This window comes from Stegodyphus dumicola, chromosome 6, assembly GCF_044657685.1.
Source record: "Stegodyphus dumicola isolate Sdum_Otavi_A_Nest chromosome 6, ASM4465768v1".
In the NCBI taxonomy this organism is placed as follows: domain Eukaryota; kingdom Metazoa; phylum Arthropoda; class Arachnida; order Araneae; family Eresidae; genus Stegodyphus; species Stegodyphus dumicola.
Genome location: NC_140773.1, coordinates 84,618,303 through 84,644,446, shown reverse-complemented (window position 1 = coordinate 84,644,446; position 26,144 = coordinate 84,618,303). Strand labels below are relative to the sequence as shown.

Here is a 26,144-nt window from a genome sequence, read left to right as displayed (position 1 = left end):
ATTTCCTTTGCATACAGACACCCGTCAAACATATTCCACTCCTTCCCTTCCTTAAGTTTCGCTTTTTCGCATTTTAGAAACTTCCCTGCTCCCTTAACTTGATGGAAGAGAGTTGCCACCTCTCAATATTCATTATTTAACTTTATTATAATTTTAAAACGGAGAAACAGCAAGTAGAAAAATAAAATATTCGAACGGTCACACCTCACACTGTCCAATCATCAAAGCCTGACCCGATTCTGTTAGGTATTTTTAGTTTAGAAGATATTCGCCTACAAAAAGAAAAAAAAAAAAAAAAAAAAAAGCAAAATAATAAAAAAGAAGTTTCGAAATCAAAAAATAAATAAGAAATTGGGAGAGACAGAGAAAAAAAAGAAGAACTAGGTCTTTCTCCCTTGCTTGATGCAGTCAGCGCAAAAGGCAGATTTGGGTGTATGTACCTAAGTGTGTAAAGTAAGAAGGAAGGATTCGCTTGGACGGTCTTACGTACATCGGAGAAATCTTTTGCGCTTCGGGCCAACCACATTCAAACACAAATACGAAGACCAGTTCAAAGTAGGCTAGTAAGCGCTACCTCCGCCCCCCTCTCTCCTCTTTATTTCATTCTCCTCTTCATCGTCTGCTGCTAAGTGAACGACCTGTTGCCATCCCCCTTTAATGTGACGTCAACAGGTAAGCCTATTTTTGGTTGGCGGGAAGGGTTCCAGAGAATGCCTTTTTCCCCCCCCCCCTTTTGATATAAAGCAGCGTTAGTTTTAGTTTGGGTCTTCAGTTTTCGGCTCACATTCAATTTGGTTGGACTTCAGTTAACGGTGCAAAAGTAGCGTGTCGTGTTTTGTTGGACTTACTTTTTATCTTGTTATCTCTCTGCGCAACAGACCATCGTCTATACAAGGCTGAGCCCGCGGCCGGCCAAGGATATAAACAGGTTGGTATTAAGTTTGTATCCAACAAATTAATACTGTTTTCAAAAATCTGCCGAAACGTAAGGATACTGTAAAGTAACTGACATAGAAGGATAGTTTTTTACCGATATGGTTTCTTTACGTATTGTGGAATAAGCAAATATTTAGTATATGTAACCATAGCATATTCTATAAGAAACCGTAAACTGTGAACACAGAAATATCAAGCGTTTGTTCTGATGTGTTTCAGAATTTATTTCACAAAGACACAAATTCCCGACGTAATGTAATAAATGGAAACTGCTTGAAACCTATCAAATTGGATGAAATATGCAATGATTAATTATCAATTTGCGATACTCGTATATTTAATTTAAATAGTACGATTCATATTATTAAATCAATTACTCATATTATTCAACTAATTCAACTCAAAGTTATTTTTATAATCACTAAAAGATGCGTATATTCATTAAAAGAACTAAAACCACACAGCGCAAGAAGAATTATAAATTTAGAAAGAAAATTTTTTATTTACATACTTAATAGGACGAAAAATTTTAATTTACAGGATAATTTTACTTTTATTAAAAATTTAAATTCCAAGACATTATAGATGTGTAGTTTAAAGTACATGAAACCAAAGATTTCTATTGTATTTCTAAAGATTTACATTGTTTAGCTTTTTTGCCCGTTAAATTACATCCATAGATAAATATGCATGTAACTTCTTCCAAACACAGAAAAAAGAAGTTAAGTATAAAAAATCATTTTAATGACTGAGACTTATTTTGCAGTTAACGTAATGATAATTTTATACAAAGGAACAGGTTTGTTTCAAACGTAAAATTGTTTGAGTATTACTCCTTTTTCACTCTATAGCATATTTTAAATGTTTTAAATTTCTGATATTCGCTAATGTTTTAGAAAATTTAATTGGCAGAATATAGAAAATTTAATGAACAGAACATATTGCATGTAACGTTACTAATACGGAATACTTGTCAAAAGCTCAAAATAACCATCATAAGCAGGAGGATTGTAGAAACAATTTAATAGATTAAACATGCTGTCTTGATTTCAGACATACGCGTGATGTTACTGAGAACGCAATTAAAATTACATATCCAAAAATTTTTTGTCATTATATAATCTGTGTGAATCTTTTCATGTATCTAAAAGATCTAAAAGAAACTGGAAAAATATCAGTTTGAAGTTTTAAAAGTGAAAATTTAATCTTCAAAATTTGACATATATTTTATTATTTATCCAAGGCATATTCTTTCACAAAGGAAGAACAATTCCTCATCAATTTTAAATATATCATTCATTACTAAAACAATTACGTTGCTTAAATATATGTAAATAGCAAATTTCGAAACTTAAAAAACAAAGTTCCAAAATTCCTTCAGATTTAAAAAAGTCATTTAAATTTTAGGTCAATGTGCTTTAATTGTAACGTGAACTTATTTAAAAATAGCCTTTCTACTAGCTAAGAGAAACGTAGTATATTCCAGTATTGCAAAAAAAATGATTTTTTGTGCATTTTCACTATCAAATGTCTTATGTAGTTTGATAACCTGAATACTTAGTTCGATGTTTCTTGCATTATTTAACAAACATAAAAATGTTCTATAAAATAATACAGAACAGATTCTTCACGGATTTATTCAGTATTCAATACAAATGTATCAGCAAAAGATAAGACAAAAGCAACTGGTTATTCGAAGTTTTGAAAAAAGACAAGAAAAGCGGTATATTACTTGTTTCTATATTTCTTTTTCAAAACCGTTTTTTTTCCAAACTATTCCAGCTTCACACTGGTACAGACTGGTTCTGAGTGATACACGTTAAAATCATATTTAACTTGATAAAAATGCAACATCTAAGAAAACTGAAATAGTCTAAATTTTTGTGCGTTTCAGTACACAATGGCAATAAGATATGAAAATGAACACTTTTAAAGTGCACCACACTTGTAAAAACCATGCTTGTATCGAAAACCAGTCACCTCAGTACTTTTATTATATTTTTTCCTAATATTGCAGACAAATGTGATGAATTAGTTTAAGTTTTAAAATTTGTATTTTATCCACTTAAATAGATTTTCTATAAAATTTCTAAGTATTAAAATAATGCGTTAACTTACCAAAGATCATTTTAAAATAATTTGTAAGCAAACAAACCACGGCTTAAACAATTACCTCTTTTGAATCATATTTGTAAAATTAAGTTTACAAAGTTTTAAGTTATTGATAATTCGTAAACACCTAAGCTAGATATATTATTTTAGAATATTATTTGAAAGTTGTTTAATCTAAATTTCGTTTTGGAAGATGCATACCAACGTTCAAAAACATTTGAAAAACATATTGCATGTAACGTTACTTTTTGATTAAAATACTTAACAGCAAAATCATGGCAATAGAAAAATTTATAAAACTACCTAATGTTAACATAATATAACCTAATTTAACTGTTCGTCCATGTTAGCAACTATTACTGTCATTTTTGTAAACGAACATAGACCTCAAAGTAACGGAAATCTTTTACAAGTTACGCAGTTGTCATCAGAAACAAATAAATACATTTTTTAACTCACGTGAGATATTAAAATATTACATTTTTGTTTCAAATTGTTTCGAAAAGCGTGTTTCCATGGAATATGAATGGACGCTTAGCATATATTTTTAATAAATTGAGTAACATTAATAAATAATTAAAATATAGATTAATAACTTGTTTAATATTTAAAAACTACATCATTTTATAGTTATATTGCAAATAACTTTGCATACTTAATTCGTTTTAATTAGTTTATATTTTAAGAATATATCTGCTTTAATTTCATTGTATAAATTCTGTTATTAGATTTTATCTGATAGTAGGAAATGATAGAGTTTATTTTTATTTACATGTTATGAATATTAATTTTTTATCCTGATATAAATACTTTCTTCTTCGTCAAATTAAAATTATGTTTTCTGTAGAAAATATATAAACATATGCTCTAAATCTGAGTATCGTTTTCTGGCTAATTTATTGCTCCGTATTTATTTAATATGAATAAAAGTTCATTCTCCCATTGATCGAAAAATTTTGGTAAAAATATGTTTCAAATTTTTGTACACTTTTCTTGACTTTTCGCCTAACAATAAAATAGTGTATTTAGCAAAGTATTTTCTGGATTGAGAACTTCTGCTGACTTCTCTCAAGCTCTTAATTTTCACAAAGCGTATGTTATTTGAGAGTTCCTGTTTTCTTTGTGGGCCCACCTTGGTTTTCCCCATGTGTAACGTGTATACGAGCCAGTTTCCCTTAGAAAGTCCTCCACGAAAGGCATCCCTCCTCTTAGGCAGATAGCCCTAGTGTGCTTTGCCATAATTAAATATACATACATACATACATACATATTTTGTGGGCCCACCAGTGGCCGAGCAGCAAAGTCGCTCAACACTGGTAGTTCGGCCCAAGGTTCGAATCCCGCGAACGGGTTGGCTGCATGGGCGTTTTCATGTTTTTCCCCGTGTATAACGTGTATACGAGAAAGTGTCTCTTAGAAAGTCCTCCACGAAGGCATCCTTTCCCTTAGGAAGATAGCCCTCGAGGCACTGCCGTAATCATATAAACCAAACCTATTTATTTTGTTAAAACACCCATTGAGAAATGCAAAGTAATCTGTTCACTTACTCTGGTCGAATACGTATGATAAGATTATATTCGTTTGATAATAATAATCTGATATTAAATAAGCACTTTGTTAAACCTTACTGCTAACTGTATGGGTAAGAAAACGGTTATAAATGCAACTACCATAGAAGCGAAGGTAGAAATTAATAAATGTCATACTAGACACACATGGAAAACATAATTTTTGTTTCAAATGCAGTAAAGAAATAAAAGTAATTTTCTACGATTTTAAACTTAAACTAATTCATTTCAACAGCAGTTTATTCAGGATCATACTATCAAGAATTTTTAGCTACTTCAAAATCTTTTTAATAGATTTCGCTCTTCTGTATACATTCGTTTCCGTAGGATAATCATCTGAGTTCTTTATAAGTCTTAAGTGATTTGATTAATTTCCAAATAGCACTGTTATATCAAAGTGAACTGGCAATTTTTTTAGATGTTACCCCCGGATTTTTACATTGCTTAAAATTTTCAAAATATAACCTTATACTTCTGAAATGTGAGTTATAATAAACTAGCACATTTAAAAATGTTGAGAAAATGAAAACAGATGTTACATTATATGAAATTTGAGTGAGGATAAATATATTTAACTTGAACCGTTTGTTTCTATCAATTTTTTATCTAAAAATTCTAAGATAAATCTCCCAATTTAATGCTGCAGAAATTTAAAATATTTAATTTATTATAGGTATAAACATTTAAAAAACAACTGTCTGTAATAAATGAAACCTACCTCAGAGTTTATTATTTTAAACATTTTGGGTTTACAATAATTTATGGATTAGTTTCAGTAATATTAATCTTGAAAATCTGTGTTAATTCCGATAACGTTGTATTATTAATCGAAAAAGAGCAAACAAAATTATTTTCTTCGGTCATTTCTAGTTAAATCCACCATCTAATTTGAAAAAGTCATTCTTTGGAAAAGTTTTATTATTTCTGCATAAGCTTTGCTCTCAAAACCTGCCGCAGCATTATAGATGGAAAACTTGCTTTTTGTGAATTTTAAATAATCTTGATTTTAATTGCCTCGGATATATTTTAATATTATGTTAAAATTCATATGGAATGCATTTTCAATACAAGTGGAGCTGAATTCATTTATGTATTAGTGATTTAAAATAAAATCGCAGAATATTGTTTTTCACTCCATTTTAAAATTACTTGATTTAATAAAAAAAAACAACTTTAAACTTTTCTTTTTTCGTGTTTGAGAACGCAGTAAGATATTACGAACAACTGTTAAGTATAAAATAATTAGAAAATATAATTTTTGTCTTTTTTCCATTTCTCTTTTTTTTTTTTTCAGTTGTAAGGGTGAGTTAAATAAAACGATATATCTGCTTTTTTCCAAAGTCATGTTAAGGTATCGTTTACAATTAAACTGCCGCATAAAACAACAAATGAAAAGAATCCCACAAATACAAAGTTCTCAAACTTTCTTAGCGTGACGTTTCTCAGCAATAAAGTATTTTACTATAAAAAGAAGCGAGCATAATATAATAGTACAGTAAACAATAAACATAGCACAATAAGCATAATGTAGCAAGACCTTTACCCTTCTCGTCTCGATGTACAGGTGCAGAAACTAAGCATATTCACAATTGAAAAAACATTCGCTGTTAGCGAGGTGCAAATGATTATTCTCTACGTAAATAGGTTATAAATGCATTAAAAGTTATTTTATTAAGCAAGCAAAGAATTAAAATCACGACTAAGATATATTATAAATTATGTGAATTAGAAGTAATTTTAATTAGAATAAATACAACTAGTATTAAAAAATAAAATAAACGTATAAAAGAAAGGCAATTGGCTGGTAAGGAGCAAAAAAAGAGAACCATTCCAGTCAATATGTGGAGAGCCCTAGTAAAAAAAAAAATGCTCTCATGCAAATCAGTCGGATCTGTCAATAAATGGATTTTAATTCGTAAAAAAGGCTAAAAAACCTTTTGCTAATCTCTTACTAGAATCTGCGATATTTATGTTTCATTTTACGTCCATTCATGTGTATAAATATGTAACTGAAAAATTTCTAAAAGCACAGCGTTTTAAGTTCTTTGTAGTGTTCTAGAAAACAGAGTAATTGGTGTGTATTGGTGTATTTAATTATGGCAAAGCACACGAGGGCCATCTGCCTAAAGGGAGGGATGCCTTTCGTGGAGGACTTTCTAAGAAAACAGAGTAAAATAAATACTCATAATATATTCAGGCTTTATTTTTAATAAGTAAATTCTATTTTTAATAGAGTTTGTTAAATCTGTTTTGTTTGTTATTCAAAAGGAAGTAAAATAAAGCGTATTCTACCACTTTTCTCGTTTTTAAAAAAAATCAGCATTACAGCAGTATGAACAATCAGTCAGTGAGCAGGTTCCACTCAAAATTGATAAAAAAAATAGTTTTAAGGGAAAAAGAAGTCTATGATTTTGAATTTCATGAAGGGTAACTGTCTTAAACGCGGCGGTTCCAGACGCCCCCATCGTAAAGAAAGCATGACAATGTTCGTTACGCAATCACGGTTACAGTTAGAACCATTGTGTCCCAAATTAGCACAACGGGCAGTGTCTTTTCTCTGCGCCCATTTTTGTTGGGGAAAAATAAATAAACGAACACATCAACTAGCAATCCATTGGACCATTCAGCGTCAATGCCCCTATTTTACTTTTCCTGTTTATGATGCCGACTGATAGAGCATTAAAATTTTATTTTTAAAATTCTTTTTTGTGATTATTATTAGTTCTTTTTAGATCGCTTTTGCTGGCTTCATTCTCAAGCCTTAGTTTTCCATCTCGTCTTTCTAGGTAGAATTCGATAGCTGTCCATTTAGTTGAAAGATTTGCCAAACCATTTTTTTCCTTTTTTAAATGCATGGAATGTAGACTAAAGCTAGATTTTCCTTAAGTTGTTCTATTTTTGACATGGAAAGTAAAGATAAATATAGAACGCCTACTGAGGTTGTTTTTAATCACAAGGAAAATTCTAATTTTGCACTTACATGAAGATCAAAAGACTGAGTAATTATTTTATCTGAGAAAGGAAAATGGCATTAACAAAAGAAATGTTCAATATTTTCCGCCAAGCTTCATTAAAACGTAAAAAACAATGTTATACATTTTAATAATCTTAATTCTTTTAATAATCATTAATTGCTTAATTATAGATTTAATTATATTACGGCAGTACGGAAAGGAACAATATGATTATAAAAAGAATTTATAATAAGCTTAGAAAATAGATATTTTTTTTTAATTTAAACTTAGATTCTCTTAAAATTTGAAGTTTAACTAGTAATATAAATCGCATTTCTAATTTTAAATAGCTTTCCATAAATTTAATTTAGGTATATTTTTTAAATTTAAGCATTATGAAAATAAAAATTTTACATAAACGCAGCAGTTATTGGATAAATGCAATAATCATTTTTACTTTAAATTAGACAAGATATTTTATGCAATTTAGTCTAAATTTTGAAGTTGAATTGTATGCAGTTTCAAATGTCTGTTTATATTACTATGTCCTCAATGTCAATTTTATCATTTTAAAATATAATGGAAACATATTTGTGTAGTAGCAAAAACTTCTTCAGTACCATCGACTATTTTACGAAATTTGATCGTTTTCCTTACATGTTATTTATTTCTAGTTATTTAAAGGTAATACATGATTCCTTAAAAACCAAATGACAAAAACAGATTAAATATATGTTGATTCGAAATTTTGGCGCCTTTATCTTAAAATTTACATTAATTAAAAAAAGGTTAAATTATTTTCCTGCTAGTGCCACATCTATTAATAATTAATCATATTTTCAAGAAAATCATATAAATAAGTAGTTAGTAAATTATACACATCTACAGTTCCTATAATATCACAAAATATGTTCTGATACGTAGACTCTGGTTAGTGAGTATACAACACTTAAATTATAAATTAATTTACAGTAATTCAAGGCGTACTTTGAAATAAATGTAAATTTTCCTTCATAAAAAAAGCATATAAGAATCAACACCAAGGAAAGCATTTAACTCAGGGCTTCATTACTGCGGTATTTTTTTTCCTTAAATTTTAAATGAAAAATGTTATATAATCAAACGACTCATTTCCTGAATCCTGATGATTATCTCAGCGCAGATTCTCCATAAGTCAGCTTCTTTTACGTCGCATGGTGCTTGCAGTGAGAGTAAGTTTACAGTAAAATATCGCACTGAACACCATACTTTACCTCCGGTGGGAAATAAACATTTTCAATAAAAGTGAAACTATGCATCACATGATTCCTATCCAGATTTCGCATAAAATAAGGCATATTACTTAAATTAAATGTTGGGAATTTAAAATTTTATGAATGATGATATTATTTAAACGTAGTAAAATGTAAAAATAAAATGTAGCATTACTTCTAAAAAAGCAATGTAATATTATTTCAAAAATGTAACAAAATGGCTCAGGATAAATAAAAATTGTTAATAATCTAATAATTAAAAAATATAAAAGTGTAAATAATTCTGACTATCCTCTGAACTTGCTTGAATTTAGAACCTTTGAAAACGACAGCTAAAAATAGATCATCTTTACAGAATGCTAGGCAAGCTATAATAGTACACTCATTATCAAGAATGTTCTAACAGTATGAACTCATTAAACGTAATAACATCATCACAAAAACTATTAAATAAAGATACATGAGTAAGTATAAGACATAATTATCATCATTTAGATCTTGTATTCAAATGCAAGATATGTATTTGCAGTCTTCTAATCCAAACCTTTTGGAGGTTTTTATCGTATGGATAGTACTTGAAGAAGACAGTTATAATACTTTCAAGTTAATTTGATCAAAATCATCTCTTTTGCTTAAAACTAATTAGCAATTAACACCATCAGCACAAAGTAGAAAAATATTGTCTTTATTTTGTAGCAGCAATTCTCAAAATATCTTCTCAACCCAATCTAGTTGACAATCAATGAAACAAAAGTCTTCTAAATTCTAAAACATCATTTTTACGCTGTCATATTTATGGTATTTAAACAGCTGTATGTAAGTGATATAAGGACTTTAAATATATTTTATTTAAATTAAAAAGAGCTACAAGAAAGGGAAGAGACCTAACTTGGATTTATTTACTGATTTATAGCTAAATTAAATTAAAGAAATAAATGAATAAAAGTGAACTAATTTTATCTCCATAAATGTAGCGATTAAGTTGATTCAATTTTATTTCACAATGAATACACCATTCTTTACATGCAACAAATACTGGCGAAGGAAATGTTACTCACATTCAGGAAATATGTACATATGTATAATATTAAAATAATCCAAAAATTTATTTCCAATAGCAAATTTCGTATTAGCAACTACTTTAATTCAAGTCCAAACAGATAAAAAATGCAAAAAGAGTTTTTTCGACTGATTTTTAAAAACTGAAAGAGTAATATATCTATAAGCCTAATCATTTTCAAATAACTGGAACATCGTCTCAGCGCAATAATACGCAATAACATTAGTCAGAATATTATTATCATACTTTTCTGTTATTAATGGAGAATTTTTAATATGTTTCTGATGGGCAATATCATGCTTTTACTGAATCAGTTGTTTTGTATATTTATAGTTATTCCATGCGAACATAAGCAAGACAATCAACAGTCATGAAGTTAGCGTGGATGTTTTGCCTACTCCTTGCGGGTAAGTATTCTAGCATAAAATTATTGATTATTGAAGCCAACATTGCATTTATTTATATACATGAGTATTTTTTATGATACGGCTATTAACTTCTTCAAAGATTACACTTAAATTTTATTTCACTGTTACATTTAATTAAGATTACATTTAATTTTATTATAAAGATACATTGAATTAAAGATAATATTTAATTTTATTTCACTGTTAATACTCAAGCAGAGTTATTAGTTTAATTTAAATAATCCTAATTCATTCATCAGACTATGAATATTCATATGTCAACATATTTATCTAAATTAGCTTTTTAAAGCAGAGCTTGCTTTGTGTTTTGTACTTTACTAAAGAATCGCTTGGATATTCAAAACTATCCGATCCTCCCTCTATAACCTTCGCACATTTACTCTTCCTTGCGTTGATTTTACTTCCAGTCTCCTCATTCTAACTGCAGCTGTTTCTGCTAAGAAATGATTCTACTGATGAGTTCATATTTTAAATTTAACTTCGCAATTCTTTTCTACAAAGACCATTTTTATTTTAATGACTCCAGAAATACGGTTTTATACCAGCAGTTTAAACCGTTAGATCGTACTGAGGGCAAAATACACACTGCATTTGTATAAACCCCTTAATACACGTTAAAAATCTTATCATCACCGTCTGCTTATTTCCACTTAATTAATGGGCTTCTTATTTAAGCCTAAAGTTCTTCAAAGAGAAGTTAAAGTTCTTTTTTTTTCTTAAGTCGATAAAATAAATTTGTATATTTGAGAAGAATTAACATTGTTACTAAATAGTTGATTAACTCTCTGAAAAATCAGCCTTATTCAGTTAGTAATCATGATGCATATGCGCTTCCAAATAACTGGTAATGCTCACTTAAAGGAAAACGAATCAACTTCTTTATGAACTCTGTTTATCAGTATTTCTTCTGACACACTAAACTGTGATAAAGTGCTGATAGAATTAAATGACAATGTAATGAAATGTACTCATATAGCACTCTCTATTCCTACGGCTTTCCTAAAGCTCATAAACAAGAGGACTTACTCAACTTTCCTCTCTTTCAATGCACCAGTGTATTGCCCAAATAGTAAGAATGCTGAATACTGGAACTTCGATCGAAGTTCAGATCTGGCGAATGGGCAGCTAAAGTGGGTATTTTCGGGAGATTACATGTACATGAATACACGTCCTCTTTCTTACGAAAATCCACTACGAGGTATCCTTACCCTTAGGAAAATATTCTTAGTGTGCTTTCCCATAATCCAAATAATGCAATTTTCTATTTTGTATCGTTTCGAATAGATAAATACAGATTTGTGGATCGACTTTTCTTTTTATTAAAAACTTTTAAAAGGAAACATGGAAAGCCTGTTTAATAAAATTAAAGAAATTAAAGGAAAAGAAAAGAATATAGTATTTTGACGTATCAATGAGAAACAAATATACAAGTAGTATTTTGTATTAAATATTTTAAAGATGCCAGTTTTATAAGATTAGATAATTTTAAATTACTTTCAACAAAACAGTTTCAGTTAAGTGAATAAAATGGCTCAACTGAATTTTAAACATAATTTTGCGTTCATTCACTTTAAAGACTTTGTTTCACTTTTCATCTGAATCTGTTGCTATCCGGCGAAATGTAAGAGAGTTAACCTTCAAATTTAATCTCTCTGGTATTGATTAACCAATTAAGCTATTTAAAAGCAATAGATGTAGCTTTATTAATTTTTTACCTTTTAATCTGACTATTTAAGTAAAACTTCATTTAATTCATATATCTAATTAAAAATACAGTAGTTTCACAAAATAATTTTATTTACTTTTTTACTCTTTAAGTAAACAGAAGACATATACTGCTCCCACGTTAATCTAAATGCATATTCATCTAATATCCTATAAAATATTTCGCTATTTCACTTGGGTTATCTCTATTGTTAATTTCCACTCATAAAACACTTGAAATTTTAAAGTCCTCTTGAGCTACCGTTAAAATCTAAACCTATTTAGATTATTTTTTGTTTCAAAAGTGAAAGACTTGAAATAAAACAGTGTACTATGCCTATTTAGACAGCAATTTACATTATTTTTGGAGTGAAAAAAAAAAAACCATCCACGAGATGCAGGTCGACTACATTCCATAAAAGCTGCGCGCTCTTTCCCTGTTAATAAATTCTTTGCTTTGAACGCTCAATAACATAACGTTAAAGGAAATATTAATATTTTCCTTTTTATCGTCAAAAGCGAAAAGTCTGGATTTTAGCCTCAAACTGAAAATGGTATTAATATATCTCTTTCATAAAAACGAATTATCGTTAAGCATACTGATTCAAGTAAAGCAAACGTGAACTAACCATGCAATTCACATGCATTCTATAGGGATTCGAGCCCGTGTCTGATTACCAGAGTTCATTTGCTTTATTCACTCAAATATTGTTGGGAACAAAGTGTAAGATAATTGTATTAATATTTTTCTAGAAATATTTCCGTTTATAAAATAATTTGTCACATTACGGAGTTTTATAACTGTAGATTATGAAATTTACTCGTGAAACAGAGATAGCGTAAGTTCAGACTCGCTAAAAGCAAATTTTCTATTTCTTTTTCTTTTGCGTGCATATTTATATTTCTGAGTTTGCTTAGTTAAGTTGCAAGAATTTGCCTCTTACAACCAAAGAAAACATAATATTTCATTCGTGACAGTGATTTATTCACAAAAGTATTTAAAAATAGTACATACAGAATAGAAATAAGTCTTCAATTTATCAAAAATAAATATCTTACAAGTAAAAGCAATCGAACTGTGAAAAACAGGGATACAAATCTGAGAGGAGTTCGTTCAAGGAGGAGAAGAGGAGAATGTTGAAGAAACATTTATTTGACAAACAGAGCACATCAATGATTTTCTAGATCTCGACTTATTTAGCAAACGAAAGCTTAAATGATCTAATTTCTTACTTTTGTGTCCGATCAATCCTCTTGACACGGTTGTTTGCTGCTAAACTGGAGATACTGCCAAATTTCAGAGTCAAGGGCAAATTTTTCTTGTTTCCTAAGAACAACGGTGGAACTGATAGCTAGCATATATATTCAGTCGGATTATTTTATTGATGACCGTCGTATCAAAACAAAATCGTAACTGACAAATGAGTTTCTGAAAACAGGTTAAATGGTTCAACGTAAAATAATCTGATGTAAATTTCATGATGTTATCGTGAACTGTAGAACATTTCATGCTTCGATTATTTTACAATTTTTTATTATTATTAAACATCAGCTTTGAGGCAAATAGGGAAAAATCTTTAATTTGTAATTGAACCATTGAAACATTTTCTTTGAAGGCATAAAAATATCAAATTTCAGAAGCTATAAAAATTTTTATTGAAGTCCACTGCCGAGTGAACCTGCCTATCGTATATTAATAAGACCAGGCCTAAATTACGAATCAAATGTCCACGATCACGGTATACATACACACACACACACACACACACACACACACATATATATATATATATATATAAAGGAAAGGAAGTTTAAAACCTAGTAAAAGTCGTAAAAACTAATTAGGTCTTCAAACTAGGTCTTGATTAACTAAGTTATTCAATTTTTAATTCCTTTTTACTATTTTTTATTATATATATATAAAACAAAAAATCTGAAAGCAAGCCTCCAATTTTAATTGGCTATAACCTCTTTTATTTTTTTATTTAATATGCGGACATCCTCACTCTGTCTCACAAATAGCGCCATAATTCTAAACTGCGTCATTCAAATTAATCATGCGATCATACGTAACGCTTAATGCAGATGCCTCTTGTCCAATCAAAGTAATTGTAAACTAAAACTTAAAACTGAAAGTTTTTGACGCCCCCTTCTTTCTCTGAACCGATGCGTCACTTTTGCTTGTGTTTTCTTCTTGGCCTGATGCTTTGCTGAAATCATCCATGTGCTGCTATGTTTGCTTCTATCGCAATAGTATAAAAATTGTTTTGAAAATAGGCACCACTCGAGTGCCAAGTGAATTGTGGCCACAAATGAGAATTTAAATAAATATGGAATTTAATCCCGCTCAACTGCTTCTTTTTCAAAATGGATGGACGCTCTAAGCATCAAGTATCTTCGTAATCAGCATTTCTACACATCTACATCTCAATGTTCTTTCATCAATACTTCTCTAAAATTTGCTTATTATTACATTTATAGCCCGACATGATTGGATTACGTGCTACTAACCTCAATGAAACACTTATTCTTCAGTTGGATTTCTGTAAAATAGTATCTGCAAATTCATCATTTTAAAAATTAGATATCATCGATTATTCAAATATGTTGTGCTATCATTACATAAAGTTTCCGAAGTAAATTTCAAATTTTATTCAAATACTAAAGTCGGGTCAAAATATTAACTTTTGTAAAGATATTTATCGCTTTAATGCGCTATTAATGCAATTTGAAGAATTTTTCAAGGAAATGAATGAAAACTTTAAATGGCAATTTTGTGGAAGCGTACTGGAAAAAATAGTTATCAGCAAAAGTTAAAAACGTAAAAAAATGATCGTTGTTAATGTAATCAAAGAATAAATTAATTATCAGCTAATAATTTTTCTTTTATTTTATTTCAAAATATCTAAAACTGAAAAGATTAAGAAGCAATATACTTCATGTTTTAACAAACTAGCCACTTGCGTGGCCAGCAAACTGAAATAGTTATAAAAGAGAAAAATATATATAATAATTTTAGTGAACCGATCTAGTGTAATTTCACGGATCCATCTAATCAATAATAATAAAAGAGATGAATTACTGCATTTATTATTTTTAAATCATATAGTTTGTAAATCAGTTACTGAGAGATTAAAACTGAAAGGAAAGATAAACATTTTACGCTTTGCCGAATAACAACACATTGGCGCGTGGAAGATAAAAATATTTTATTTCGGGCAGTGGGAATATATTTCTTTTAAATCGATGAATTCTTGTATTAAATTTAAAAGACAAATAACTTATGCTTTCCCAAGTGGTAATTCATTTCTTTTAAATCCCTGAATTTTTGGATTAAATTTTAAATATAAGTATTTTGCTAGTAAAAACACATTACTTTTACATCGCTGAGTAGGTTAACCAAAATTTCATTAAGTTTTCATTAAATATGAAATAAACAAAAAGAAAACTAAAAAATTCAAATTTAGGTTTCGACACACATTTTCCGTTGGAGGACTTATATATGTTCAAAATTTGGTGGTTATAAGTGCAGCTGTTATTTCATAGCGCCAGAAGCATTTAGACATTCGTACAGATTTTTCATTATTATATAATAAAAAGTTAAATTAACCTCATTGCCTTAAAATGATACAAATTTAAAATAAAGTCTTATTTTATAAAACAGCAATTTTTAAATGCAGTATTTTCCTGAAATTTTCAGAAAATGGATTTAAATAACAGAAAACTAATTATACCATAACAAGGAAAATTGAATAAATAAATGGTTTAATACTAAATTATTCTAATAAAAAATAATTAAATTCATTAAAATAAAGTGTCAGATGCAGAGGCAAAAGCTTTAAAATATATTTACATACATACGCATATGTATATTATATTTGCAGTTACAAAATAAATGAGCATATGCGTAAATTATTTATTTTCTTAATTTCCTAGATATTGATTTCTTTTTATTTTAAACATCAAAAAAGTAAAAACTTGCTTTCGGAGTAAAAATTTAGGAGAAAAACTGTTTTTTCAAATCTAATTAAATAAAACTATGCAGTTTAGATAACAGTTTTATTTTATTTATTTATTTTCTGTAACTGAAAACACTGAATTAAAGACTGCAAGGCTTTTGAAATGCGTGAAAAAAATTGGTGTCTTAAATTTGTTTTACGAAAGGAATGAAACGGGGAAAAGAAAATCAGATACAACAAATGTGAGTAAAAAAACACTGAATTATAAGTAATGGTTCTTACTCAATGTGACATGCCACCGAATGGCCGGTCACTTGCTCGTTGAATAGTGGGAATGGCCAAACCCACGATCATTTATTTAACCCGTTTCATCACTGAGAAGATTAGTGAGGATGCCCTATAGAAGACATCGATATTATTACCATGAAGGGAGGATCACATTCCTACAGCCAAGCCTTACGCAATAGCTAAATCCGCAAATTGGTTTCGGACAAGCATTCAGCCTCTGTTAACCATTATACCGTTTCCAGCCACTCTAATATTTGAAATAATGGAATCATCAGAAAATAACACTGGAATAACTATTAGTGTAATTTTGTGAAAAGGTACAGTTATAACACCTTATTGGACTGATTATCAGACTACGGTGTTTTCCTTAAAATTCCTTTCTGAAAATTATATCCAACATATATACGCTACTAAACATTTAAAAAATTAACCATTATCTTTCAGTAATTAAGATACAATAACACACCGAACAAGTATTAATTTAGAAATCAAACAACAAAAATCAGCGTTATATTTTCAATGTTTGCATTAAACTGTTTACATTAGAATATATATTTACTTAATTTCTCTGCTTTATATGGTATTAACTGTTGTTGTGACAGATTCTCGAAGGGAGTACGGAGACCCAAGTACTGCTTTTGTGCAGATGCCCCTTTTCCGTCTGCAGCTCCATAGATAAAATGCACGAATTCAACGTTCACGCAGCAGTGCATACCGTTCGAAATTCGCACAGGACATAAAGATTTACGCCATCAGAATGCTTTTATCTAAGCTTAACAGCGCCCAGTACTACCTCAACGCGCCAATTTTTCACACTCCTTTCATAACGAAATCTACTTATTTCTGGATCCTCTACATTTTTTTCAGATACTTCTAAATCATCCTTTATATGAGGCGGTCTTATAACTGGACCACCAGACTAGATGTTCAGTGTCTGCCTGCATTGCTGAAAACTGAGGAATAAGTTATATAATATTTCCTTTTCTTATTGAAGCCATTAAAATGACATTTATGAAATTCTATCGATAGTGTACCTCTTGCCTTTGAAGAGCTTTTATGAAAGTTTTAATAATATTCGGATTATTTAATGTTTATTTCTTTTAAAATTCATAGAATATGAAAATGAAATAATATTCTAATTTTAGGTACCTTCATCACAAAAGGTAATTTTAGATTTTTCATCACAAAATCGGCCTTAAGAGAAAGGTTGGAAGTCCTTAGGAAGTCCTCAAAATTTATTCAGTGAGAAATCCTAAAATCCAGTATCATCAGCATATCTCTACATGCTATTTTTGGTATAATATATCTTATCTTAGAAGTTAATGATACAAAATATACTTTTAAAAATAAATTACGGTGTTTTTATTTCTACGTAAACTTTTGCAGTGCTAAACCAACAATTTATTACAGTTAGGAATAAATTTCTTCATGATATTTTAGAAAGAATTCTAAATAGTCACTAAGAAAAAAAGTAAGTTAATTTTAAATGACATTTCTTGAAATTTAGAAAAATTTCCAAGAGATAAAAATTTCACAGAAATCTCTTTTGTCCAAATTTTAAAATAATGAATTTAGCTACTCAAAATTCAGTTAAAAATTTCAGCCTTTTTTCTCCAAGGCCTTCCCCATTTCTTTACATTACCAAACTTCAACACGCACACAAATAGTCTAATATCACACAAAAATATATTTATAGATTCGTTTTAAGGAATTTTCTCCTTTCTTACTCCGTGACTTTGTGATGTAAGAGAAAAGCACGTTCAGCTAGCAATCGGAAGATCTGCAGTTCAAATCCCGAAGAGGGCTTCATTCATTTTTCATATTTCTTACTTCGAAATGAATCTAATGACTCTACTGTCTAACTACTCAGTCTAATAACTCTACTCTCTCTCTCTCTCTCTCTGAAATGTTATCGGCGATAATTCGTCACCCCAGGATTTAATGAATGAGTTCCCTTCTTCCCAATATTATCCTTTAAGTGGGAGAGAAAATAAGAAATGTTCTTCTTCCTTATTGCGTGTCTTCGTGATTTAATTAGAAAGCAAGTCCTGCTAGCAATCGGAAGGTCCAAAAATCGAATATGAGCGACAGCGTCGTTGGTTTTTCCCATTTCCTACTTCAAAATAAAATTAAAGACATCATCAAATTAAAAGAATTCCTTAAACTATGATTCCTTCATAATCGCAGAGATTGTTTCTAGATTGTAATAGTAATTTATATCTAATTTCTTACAGGAAAGCTTTCCCTGGCTACCCCAGGAGAAGAGAGGGCCGCAGCAGAGGCCAATTTGGTAAGTATCAGCTCCGTATTTACCAATTTCGTGGATCTTCTCGTCCAGAAATTCGTTTTTCTTGTGAATCTTTATCTTGCACGCCATCGTCGAAGAACTAGGCCCTCTTCTTCAGAAAAAGAATAAATTAATCCTTATATTTTTTGGAAAACAGCCAAAGATTATCATCTTTTTTTTATTTTCTGCGATTTTGCAGTTTAAGGTTGCTTCATCGTTTTAGTTGATAAAACTGTACTTCAATTAAGTATTTCATGCATAGCACTCTTTTTCTATTCCCATCTCTTGACAATAACTTACTTTTGAACGACATGGAATGCAGTTTTAGAAGCTTAAGTTTTCATGAATACTTATACCATTTACATTAGTATCCATTAATTATATAAATTTGTTTTTTGAGGAAGAGTCCATGAATCATTTTAATTAGTTTGATCCCTCTGATTTTAAATGAACTGATAAAAAGTGAACCTGCGTTATAACGGTTTTGAGATAACATATAAAATAAGTTATGACAGATATAACTAAAACAATGCTTTGGTCTTTAGATATTAATACCGGAAGGAAAACTAAATATAAAGAAAGGAGAAGGAAATTGCTTTAGATTAAGAAATAATGCCTCTGGCGAAATTTTTATAGAAATAGGACAGAGAAAGGGAAGAATTAAAAGGAAGTTCATTTAGTTCACAAAAAAGGCCTTTTCTCCAGCTGATATCAAATGACAGCTATTTTTCGTATGTAGTTCAAAGATTGTTCTTGGATTAATAAGTTTGAAATATAAAATGATAATAACGTAATACAAATAAAACAAGAAAATTTCAAGAAATGAACCTGCTTAAGTATTTGAAACTTATAAAATGTAAAGAGGGTAATAATTTAAATATTCTTACTGATGACGCAAACTTTTAATTAACTATCTCTTATCAGTTGAAAAAAGCATAATGTAAATTTATTTGAAATAAAATTTAATTAGCTAACACATATTTAAGTTTAAAGACAGAAATATGCATCAATGAGGAAGGAAACAGCTTAATATTACAGGAAGGAACGAGACTAAGAGCAATGAAACATTTCCGGCATTTTTTGCAAAAGCGACAGACACGCTACATTTCAATACGCATTTTATGCGGAAGAAACATAGATTTTCATGGAATTCAAGAAAGAATGAAGAGACATGAAATCTGAACTTGGATCTAGATGCAGTTTAAACAATGAACATCGAAATAATAATAAAGAAAAAAGGGCTTCTTCCTTTAAGTTAAAAAACATATTGAAAAGCTTTGATAGTACCGAGAGACATAAATGTCTGACACTAAGTGACAACAATAGGTTTAGCTTTCATCCACAGAGAAATCATTCTTCCAGCGGGTAGCTCCTTTCAGGCTAAAAGTTGAAACCTTATCCTTAGCTAAATGTTGATTCAACTGTGTTTTACGCTTGATGAAAAAAACTGAATGAAAAGTTAGTTATGCATGATGAAACATAGAAGACCTGTAACTGAAAAGTATTTTTCAGAATATTCAACGTAGCTTCCAAATAATAATAATAGTAATAATAAATGGCTTTTAAATATTCAGCTAATAAGAAATGTATCTTCTAATTTGATTCACTCGTCGATTATCGTTATAAAATCATCGCATTTGGGACGCACAGAAAATGGCAGATCTATAGCTTATATAAGTAGAAATAGAACAGAATAGCTAAAAATTCCATTGTCTTCATATGAAGCATGCAAGCATTTAAATGTCCAAATATATTAAATATATTCTGAACATTATTTTCTGCTATTTGTATAATCACAAGTAGATTTTTAACTACTCTTTTATGTTTGATGGCAAAAAATATTTTAGTTTCATCAAAAGTACATTTCACAGATAGAGAACTAGAAACGGAAAATCACGAATTTTATTTTCGTTTCAAACATGAAATTGCTTATTATTTTAATTTGTAATTTTCCGAAGAATTGTAAAAATACTTGGCAGTGCTCTTGATTATTATTGTTAATTTGTGTTAGCCATCCATTGCATTTGTATTATAAATTTAGTTCTTTATTTTTACTTGGCAGATAAAGTATCAAGGCCTAATTTATTTTAAGTGTTTATATACAAAATATTTACATTAATTTTCCTTATATTTACACTGATATAGATCCGTAGTTTCCCCTTATATGAAATACTTTTCCATTAATGTAGGTAGGTGAATTATTAATGAAATCGGGATAAATATTTCAAAGTATGAAAAATTTCTAGTTCGTGCTATTGTTTTAAACACATGCCAAGAATAAAGAAAACCTTCCTGATTTAAATCATTGCTTTTCATGTTCATCTGTTTTACTGAACTTTCATGATTTTCAAGAAACAACCAAGTAGCCTATACTGGGAGCCGATCAACTTATATCTCGATCTTTCTATAAGAAAATATGCTGTCTTTTAAAATAGTGTTTCTATTGATGTCTACGATACTAAATTCTTAAGTCTATGCTGATAGCAAAATAAAGAACAAACTGGGAGACAATCCCAGTTTTGAAGGGATAATAAAGACTTCTTGCACATTTCTAACAACGATAAAGGTAAACTGAAGGCCCGTACCAATTTTGTATTGTCCCTTTTATCTGTCTCTTAATTCCTTGCTGTTTTCATTAATAGAACTTTACACTGATACTTTATTTGCATATTATGAGCTTATTTTAATCATATCATTTTTTGGAAGAAGTTTTATAGTTAAGAAAGATTTAAGGATCAGTAATGTAATTAATGAATTTACATTTCTATTCAATATCATATTATTTTATTAAATTATCTCAAAATTCCTTTAAAAATCCATATTTTTCCCCGATTCTTTTGAGTAATTTTTAATACAGAAATTACTTTCGAGTAATTTGCAAACAGCGGTTAGCATAATTGCCTAAATCAGAAATCTGTACCTTCCAAATGAATAATTGTTAGGGCGTCCTATTTTTTTCGTACCTAACCGAAAATCGATTTTTTCTTATTTGAAATAGAATTATTATTATTTGAAATAGTAATATAATTCTTCGACACAGAAAATCTATATACATGTATCTTCGAAAACATTTTTAAACATTTTCTAAAAACTATTCCAATTAAATGTAGTTTTCAAGTATTTATGTTATAAATAGCGTAGTCTGTTGATGAAATGTTTTATTGATTATTTTTTACTTCAGTTAGCTTGCAAAACGTTTTTCAATATTATACGTATGTATATTCATAAATGATTAACTAAAGTAATTTTGCTATGCGTGAAAATGATTTTAATTTCTTTTAAGCAATAATTTGAGTTTATGCAACAAATTGCTGCAATGATATCTATTTATGAAGAATTTGTGGAGAAATATCAGAAATTTTCTTACTCGAAATAACTTCCAAATAAATATACCATTTACTCAAATTACGCAAGAAGTACTTGTTGAAATTTTACTAATCAAACGTGCCTATACTTTCAAATTATTTGAAAGTTTTCAAAAACCAAAGCAATATACGTATTTTTTATTTTTGAGCAGCCGAATACTTTGACAATACTAAATGTGTGTTTTATGCAAATTTTAAGTTAGTAAGGGAAAATAATTCATTTTATTTATTGTATATTTATTGCTTAAATTCAGACTCTCGAATATGAATAAAATATTTAGCTTAAGTCTATGCGATACCGTAAATAAAGAATAAACCGATTCCTAATGCGAAAATGTTAAGCTACGTAGATTGTAATAAGAACATATATATGTTATTTTTTTATTAAATCAATTAATTTTTTGTAAAATTTTTCCTTAAAAGAAAAAAAAATAATTTTTAAAAAACTACACTATTTTAATTTTGAAAATTTAACGTTGCAATTTCTTGATAAATTCTGAAGAAATTTAAGCACTAATGAATAGTTTTGATAGTTGCTCGAAACTTTCTTTAATAAAAAGCTCATTCTAGCTATTTCGTTGCATTTTTGCTTCTTCTAACTATAAATATAATATTAGCTCTTTAAGAGCTAGTGTGCTTTAAATCCTTACTAATGCAGGTAAAACATGCGCAACTATCCGGTATTCTCTCGACATTTTTACCTGATCCTCAGGGTTCCGGTTACATGATGGCCTTCCCCATGAATGACGATCAAGTGGCGGAAGAAAGCGCCCAGGAGGCAGTCAAAATCCTCGCAGAATCTTTGGCCTCAGATGACAATGATGATGACGACGATGATGATGACGAACCCGCAGACGAACAAGAGAAGAAATCCGACGACACAACGGTTGAAGATGCCAAAAATGAACAAACAGAGCAACCTGAACCTATGGGTATTCTTCAAGCTGAACTCGCAGCGGAGGAGGCAGAAAAGCCAACTTTGCCACAAAGACCTTTCTTCAAAAGACCAAAAATTGAAGAACTAAGGAAAATCTTAGGTTTCCCTCCTCCAGAAGGTCCAGCTGCTAAATCCAAACCCATTCCTCAGGAGAAACCTAAGGTATTCCAAAACATGTTTAACAAACCTAAACCAAAAATTGAACAATCACCACTTGGCGGACTTCAGTTTAATTTGAGAAGAGAGGACCGATTGCGGCCTTTCGGTTTCCCTATGCTTCCTCTGAAAAGGGATGACAGTTTCAGGCCCTTTGGATTTCCTGATCTCGTCCAAGCTGCTTCAAGCATTCTTAGAAGAGCAATACTAGATGACAACAATGAAAATGATATAAGTAAAGATGATAAAGAAGAAGAACAAAATATTAATGAGACTGGTCCAGAAGAAAATGAAGAGGAAGATGATGATGAAGATTCCCTCATGATTGTTCCAATTCCTGAGCCAAAGGAAGTTACTATTGAGAGACCACCATTATTCCGCCGATTCCCTATCCCCTTCCCTTTCCCTGTAACTAAACCAATGCCACAAAGCAGGCCTCGTCTTCCTTTCCCTCCTCTAACACCAGTGGCTTTCTTCCTCCCCATAGCTCAACAAATAATGCAAAACATTCGTCATGCCCAACCTAGATCCCAACCTCCTATGGTCCCATTATCTCACATGCATCCCATGCAAAATCTAATACCAATACAGACGCAGATTCCGATAGTTCCTATTCATCATCCAATGCAAATGCAGCAAACCCAACAACAGCAACAGATTATTCCCCTCCACCATCCTATGATTCCCGTACAACAACCTATCCAACAAATTGTTCCTTTCTTCCCTATGCCTCAAGCCGCTTTCCATGTACCAATACTAACACCTCTTCCACCTAACATGCAACGTCCAATGATGCGCCAAATGCCGCGAAGAATGCCCATGCATGCACCACCTCCACCTCAAGTTCCCCGAAGATTACCCTTCCCTAGTCCAATGAGTCGTATGGCAGGTCATCAACCACACCACCCCCTTCAACCACAAATTATTAATCCCATGGTCAGAAGACCAATGCAAGCTTCCCCTAATACCCGTCCTATGCCGCGAGTGGTCCGCCCACCCATGCCTCCTGTTCACCCAGTCTTTTTTATGATGGCACCGATTCCAGTTCCTAATATACATGTGCCAATCGCACAAGCACAGCAGCAAGTGCCAGTGTATCACAGGCCCCAGAATGTGCCTTTCCTCCCACAACACATGACATTAATTCCCCAGCAACGTCAACATTTGCAGCCTATGCAAACATCAGAAGAAGAACGCGTCATATTCCTCAGGCCAGAACAAGAAGATCAGGATGATGACCAGGAAGTTCTAATCCTTGTACCTAGCGATGAAGTAGAAGTCGCTCAAAGACCACCAGTTATGCCACCACAGTTTATGAGACAGATGCCAACACCTGTGATCAGTCCTCTTCAGAGGATCAAGCTATTACGCGACCTCCTAATGGCCCGACAAGCAAACCGACAAACTATGTCTCCTCAAAGTCGAGCCTCAAGAGTGGTCGAGATTGTACAACAGCAACTCCGAATATTTCCTGCTCATCATCCACAAGCTCATCTTCCTCAACCTCAAAGAGCAGATTCAAGTGAGTTGCACCCGGTATATGTTCCTTATCCCGGAGCTCAGTAAAGAAGGAGAAGTGGGACATCTCCTTCCATTTGGACTCATTAGTGCATCGAGTACATAAAAAAATTTCCATCTGTCGTGACATCATTTGAATATTGGCTCATCGCGGATTAATTTGGCAGCAGGGATGTCAGATTAATTTATGTGACTTATTGTTCTCGACAAAAACGTAAGATCTCACTTTTAATTTTAAATGTTATTACCTGTTTAATTGTCTGTGAAGAAAATAGGTAAAATGCAGGTTCGGTTTTATCAGAGTCAGCGATAAAACGAGGATAATAAATATCTAATTTATCTGTCATGCAAAGTAGGCCTTCACAATTGAAAAGAGAAAAAAACTGAGTAAACAAATTAAAAAAAAAAAAAAAAAAGAAAATGAAAAGAGTAATCATGGAAGACCACATTGAAGGTTGTTGTTTACAAAAATATTGTGATCTGGCATCCCTGTTCAACGGAACTTAATGATTGGTGGACGAAAATTGCTTTCCGAGCTGTAAAAGAAAAATTTTATTTCTTTACAAGAAAGCGGGAAAGAAAATTGTAAAATATTTAAGACATAAATCATTGTTTATATTTTCCTCATATGTATATAATTATATATATAGCTATAATATTAACTAATCAGCTTTAATTTAAGGTTTTGAAATTATACGATTTAATAATCAAATTAGTTACATCAATTTTTGTCTCTATCACAGGAAAACGGTTATTCACTGGCTTATATTGTAAAATAAGCGAGTAATAGTCGCAGTTTTCTCCACCTACAAGTAATCATTAAGTTTCGTAAAATGTAAAATTCTGTACGGTGCAATACCTTTTGTAAAATATTGAATTCAGTACCACTCAGTATTATAATAATGAAAATATATCAACTGCAAAATTTGAACTTTAAAATTTAAATCGACAGATATATTGGCATAAATGTAAAACTTCAGTAAAAAAAAAAAAAGAAAATTTTACTTGGTTGGATGTCTGTAAAAAGAATAAAGTAACGCACATTTAACAGCTTGATTGTGTATAGGCCTATACCCTAACTAATGAAGGTTAGTGGTTCAAAATGTACAAAGAATAATAAATGCTTTATAAAATTGATTTTCGTATTTCGCAGTTATTGTACAACCAAGAATGATTTGTAAATTTCTTTTCATAAATAATTCAGCGTAGAAATAATTTTTAAATAAATGTATTTGTAAAATAAAAACTTTGTTTTAAGTTTGTGTGATGGTGTTATTTTGTGCTTTAATTAGTATGCCATGCGTTTAACTGCATCCTTCGGAGTAGTTTCTGGAAATATTCTATTTAATCAACTTTAGAAAAGTTCATGAACAAAGAATTTTATTTGATTTTAACCAAACACATTTTCTCGCAGAATTCTTAGTTTGTGAAAGATAACCCAGGAAATAAAACCCTTGTTGACACAATCTGGAAACAATCTAATGTTACAGTTAAAATTATCTAGAAAAATCTAACTTAATACATAAAGAATTATTGATGCACACATTAAGATCTTCTTCAATCTTCGCTTTACATTTGATCAGTCAGGTATATGGTTTTTCAAGTTATCAAATAAATTA

The 26,144-nt window shown here is 30.3% G+C and overlaps 1 protein-coding gene across 2 annotated transcripts; it reads left to right on the top strand.

The window, feature by feature from the left end:
- The first annotated feature begins 758 nt into the window (after positions 1-758).
- LOC118185423 (uncharacterized) lies at positions 759-25,782 on the top strand. Of its 2 annotated transcripts, none has more exons than XM_035355269.2 (4): positions 759-928; positions 10,217-10,290; positions 18,497-18,552; positions 22,573-25,782. In XM_035355269.2, exons 2-4 carry the CDS (start codon positions 10,254-10,256, stop codon positions 24,571-24,573), a joined length of 2,094 nt encoding a protein of 697 aa, XP_035211160.2. In that variant the 5' UTR covers positions 759-928; positions 10,217-10,253; the 3' UTR covers positions 24,574-25,782. The 2 variants fall into 2 exon arrangements, with proteins under 2 accessions (XP_035211160.2, XP_035211161.2); XM_035355270.2 differs by having other exon boundaries at positions 761-928; positions 22,627-24,952.
- The last annotated feature ends 362 nt before the right edge of the window (positions 25,783-26,144 follow it).